Source organism: Etheostoma cragini, unplaced genomic scaffold, assembly GCF_013103735.1.
Source record: "Etheostoma cragini isolate CJK2018 unplaced genomic scaffold, CSU_Ecrag_1.0 ScbMSFa_897, whole genome shotgun sequence".
Lineage (NCBI taxonomy): Eukaryota > Metazoa > Chordata > Actinopteri > Perciformes > Percidae > Etheostoma > Etheostoma cragini.
Window position 1 is genome coordinate 152,885 of NW_023269534.1, and position 3,908 is coordinate 156,792.

At 44.7% G+C, this 3,908-nt stretch overlaps 1 protein-coding gene across 1 annotated transcript in view; it reads left to right on the plus strand.

Annotated features, from left to right (window-relative positions):
* LOC117941520 (stabilin-2-like) overlaps positions 1 to 3,851 on the plus strand; it is a 4,005-nt gene extending 154 nt beyond the window's left edge. The window contains exons 2-6 of the mRNA XM_034866526.1: positions 14 to 27; positions 252 to 360; positions 1,444 to 1,551; positions 3,082 to 3,275; positions 3,678 to 3,851. Of these exons, the coding sequence (XP_034722417.1) occupies positions 14 to 27; positions 252 to 360; positions 1,444 to 1,551; positions 3,082 to 3,275; positions 3,678 to 3,851 (599 nt within the window). The remainder of the gene's footprint in view (positions 1 to 13; positions 28 to 251; positions 361 to 1,443; positions 1,552 to 3,081; positions 3,276 to 3,677) is intronic.
* Positions 3,852 to 3,908: the final 57 nt, after the last annotated feature.

Sequence of the window (3,908 nt, forward strand, 5' to 3'; positions counted from 1 at the left end):
CTGTAACTGACAGATTGTTTCCTTCTGGTTCTCAGCCTGTAACTGACAGATTGTTTCCTTATGGTTCTCAGCCTGTAATTGACTGATTGTTTCCTTATGGTTCTCAGCCTGTAACTGACTGATTGTTTCCTTATGGTTCTCAGCCTGTAACTAACAGATTGTTTCCTTATGGTTCTCATCCTGTAACTGACAGATTGTTTCCTTATGGTTCTCATCCTGTAACTGACTAATTGTTTCCTTATGGTTCTCAGCCTGTAACTGTTCCGACCACGGCTCGTGTGACGCGGGGCGGAAGGGTTCGGGATCCTGTTTCTGTGAGACGGGCTGGACCGGCGAGGGCTGCCAGACGCCGCAGGGTGAGTCGGCGTCACCGTTTCTACCGAAACCTTCTCTCCTGAATTCGGAAGTTCTGCAACGAAATGCAGATGCTAAGAAATTATTTGGTATAACAGAACCCGATCTAACTTTACGAATCCTTGTCCTAGTGAGGAAATCCTAACTACTGAATCATGCTATAGGGTTTAATGTCTCTTACTTCGCAACTGATACCTGTCCCTGTTTGGACCAAAATACCTGAGTGTGGACTGGCAGCTGAAGAGATGCCAATTCACCTCTGGGGAACTGGCAGGGGCTCTTGAGCAAGGCACCAAACCCCCCCCACCACCACTCAGGGTGCTGGTCCAGCACTGGCAGCCCCCCCACACACACACACACACAAACACACACACACACAAACTCTGAATTTTTAGAAAATTCCAAATTAAGAACATATTACTTTTGTGTGTGTGGCTGTGTGTGGCTGTGTGTGTGTGTGTGGCTGTGTGTGTGTGTGTGTGTGTGTGTGTGTGTGGCTGTGTGTTTGTGTGTTTGTGTGTGTGTGTGGCTGTGTGTTTGTGTGTGTGTGTGTGTGTGTGTGTGGTAATTCCTTTCTGTGCGACAGCAAGTCGCGTGGTAATGACACAATCGTTAGCCTATTTTTATAAAAACGTCCTTGCACACCCACACGTCTCTGAGTGTCTCTGTGTCTCTAGATGAAGTATCTGATTGTCTCTGTGTCTCTAGATGAAGTCCCTCTGTGTCTCTGTGTCTCCAGATGAAGTATCTGAGTGTCTCTACGTGTCTCTGTGTCTCTTGATGAAGTCTCTGAGTTTCTCTGTGTCTCTAGATGAAGTCTCTGAGTGTCTCTACGTGTCTCTGTGTCTCTAGATGAAGTCTCTGAGTGTCACTGTGTCTCTAGATGAAGTCCCTCGGTGTCTCTGTGTCTCCAGATGAAGTCTCTGAGTGTCTCTGTGTCTCTAGATGAAGTCTCTGAGTGTCTCTGTGTCTCTAGATGAAGTCCCTCGGTGTCTCTGTGTCTCCAGATGAAGTCTCTGAGTGTCTCTGAGTGTCTCTGAGTGTCTCTGTGTCTCCAGATGAAGTCTTTGAGTGTCTCTTTGTCCCCAGATGACGTCCCAGTGTGTTCTCCATCCTGTTCTCCGAAAGCTGTCTGTCAGCAGAACAACACCTGCGTGTGTCGGCCATTTTATGAAGGAGACGGATACACCTGTACAGGTAAACCGCCCGAGGACACACGCTGTCCCTCCCCGATGTGAGTTGAGTGCAGATTTGAGTCGCGCATGCTCAGAAATCCATGACATAAAAATCATTGTACGGTGTATTAAACCTTGTAGCTATCTACTTGTAGCTAAGCTAGCAGTCATTTAAAAAAAGTTTAGCTATCTATGATTGTTTGATGCTAACATTAGCTCAAAACACCATTCAACTGACAGCCTTTGTTGTGTTTGATGCTAACTTGTAGCTAAGCTAGCAGTCATTTCAGATACGTTATAGCTATCTATGATAGTTTAAAGCTAACGTTAGCTCAAAACACCATTCAACTGACAGCCTTCTTGTGTTTGAGTGCTAGCTTGTTGCTAAGCTAGCACTCATTTCAAAAATGTTTAGCTATCTATGGTTTATTGATGCTAACGTTAGCTCAAAACACCATTCAGCTGACAGCCTTTGTTGTGTATGATGCTAACTTGTAGCTAAGCTAGCAGTGAACCAGCTTGGTTAAGTAGGTCCATTTTTACTGTGTTGACGTTAGAGAAGTCTCTCGTTAGCATCTTGTACGCTACTTGTTGCTAAATGACGCATGCAGGACTCAAATCTGCCCTCTCAAAGTGACACACGCCTTCACCAACACACGCAGCGAGGATTAATACAGTCAGACACTCATTTTTAAATTATTATTATTATTATCTTCAACCCGGGTGTTTTCTTTGTTTTTCTGGGTTTTTGTCACCCGATGTTTTGGAGCTTTTCCCTCCAAGATTTTTCATGCGCTTCTTTTGAAGTAAATTTTTTTTTTGCCGATGTTTTTGAAGCGCATTTTTGTCACTTTTATCAACGTCCTTTTGCCGTTTTTTTTTGTTAAATGCCATAACAATAAATAAAAACACCCATATTCAGTGAGACTAGTGAACTGATTATTCAATTTATTTGTGAAAAACGTTTTTATTTACATTTTGGTTGAAAGAAACCCAATACAGAAACATTTTAAAAACGGGTCAGATTTGACTTAAAGAAACACAACAACATCTTTAACCCTTGTGTTGTCATGAAAAACGTTTTCCCTGTATTTCATTGCTTTTATTGCTCTTTACGAAGTTTTTTGTGAGTTTTTTGTGTTAATGTTGACGTTCTTCGTCACTATTTTCAATAATATTTTTTAATTGCCTTTGTCCATTTTTGTGACGTTTTATCCGTTTATGACATTATTTTCGTCCATTTAGACACTTTTTTCCCCTACATTTTTTCACTTTTTCCAACGTTTTTGACGCTTTATTTCTGGTGTTTTTGATTTTTTTTCATCGATTTAATCACTTTTTCCAACATTTTTCACCCTTATTTCAACTTCCTTTAATTTGGATATTAAAAAACTTTGAAAACAAGTCAAATTTGACCCAAGGACAACATGACGGTTAAGACCTTTACCGTTAACTTCCAAGGATTTAACTAATTTCATGACTTTTCCACAACTCCCTGTCTCCTTCCTGTTTACACCAAAGCATTGTGGGTAATGTGTGTGTGTCCCTCCAGTGCTGGACGTGTGCGCGACGTGGAACGGCGGCTGCGCTAAAGGAGCGAAGTGTTCCCAGAGAGGAGAGACGGTGACCTGCTCGTGTCCTAAGGGCTACGCCGGAGACGGCTTCTCCTGCCAGCCCATTGACCCCTGCGTCGCCGGGGACAACGGCGGCTGCCACCAACACGCCACCTGCACCATGACGGCTCCGGTGAGGCTGGCGCACGTTCAGTTACACAGGAGCCCGGGGGCGGGGCCAATTTGCAATGGGGGCGTGGCCAATGCACACTGGGGGGCGGGTCAATTCAAGCTGGACGGGGTATAACACAAAGGGGCGGGACCAGTACACGCTGGGGGCGGGGTCAACATACACACGGGACGGGGTAATACACACTGTGGGCGGGACCAATATACATTGGGGGCGGGGCCAATACACATTGGGGCACAGGAAATCTACATCGTTAACCGATTAAAGCCTCCTGTTGCTGGGTTACGACATCATAAGCAAACAACACAACGTGATTGGTTGATGTCTCAGACAAAATCAACGTTGTTGTTGTTATGGTAACAAAGGAAGTGTTGGAGTGAACGGGAAGTTACTTTGTGTGAACAGGGGAAGAAGAAGTGCACCTGCAAGGACAACTACGTCGGAGACGGAGTCACGTGCGACGTCAAACAGCTGCCGATCAGCCGCTGTCTCCAGGACAACGGACGATGTCATCAAGACGCCAAATGTACAGACCTCCACTTCGAAGGTAGCAAATTTCATGAACACGTTAATGGTTAAAGTGCCTGACTGGCTAGTAGTCCTTACCTAGGTACTGTCAGGACCCTCATACTCTGC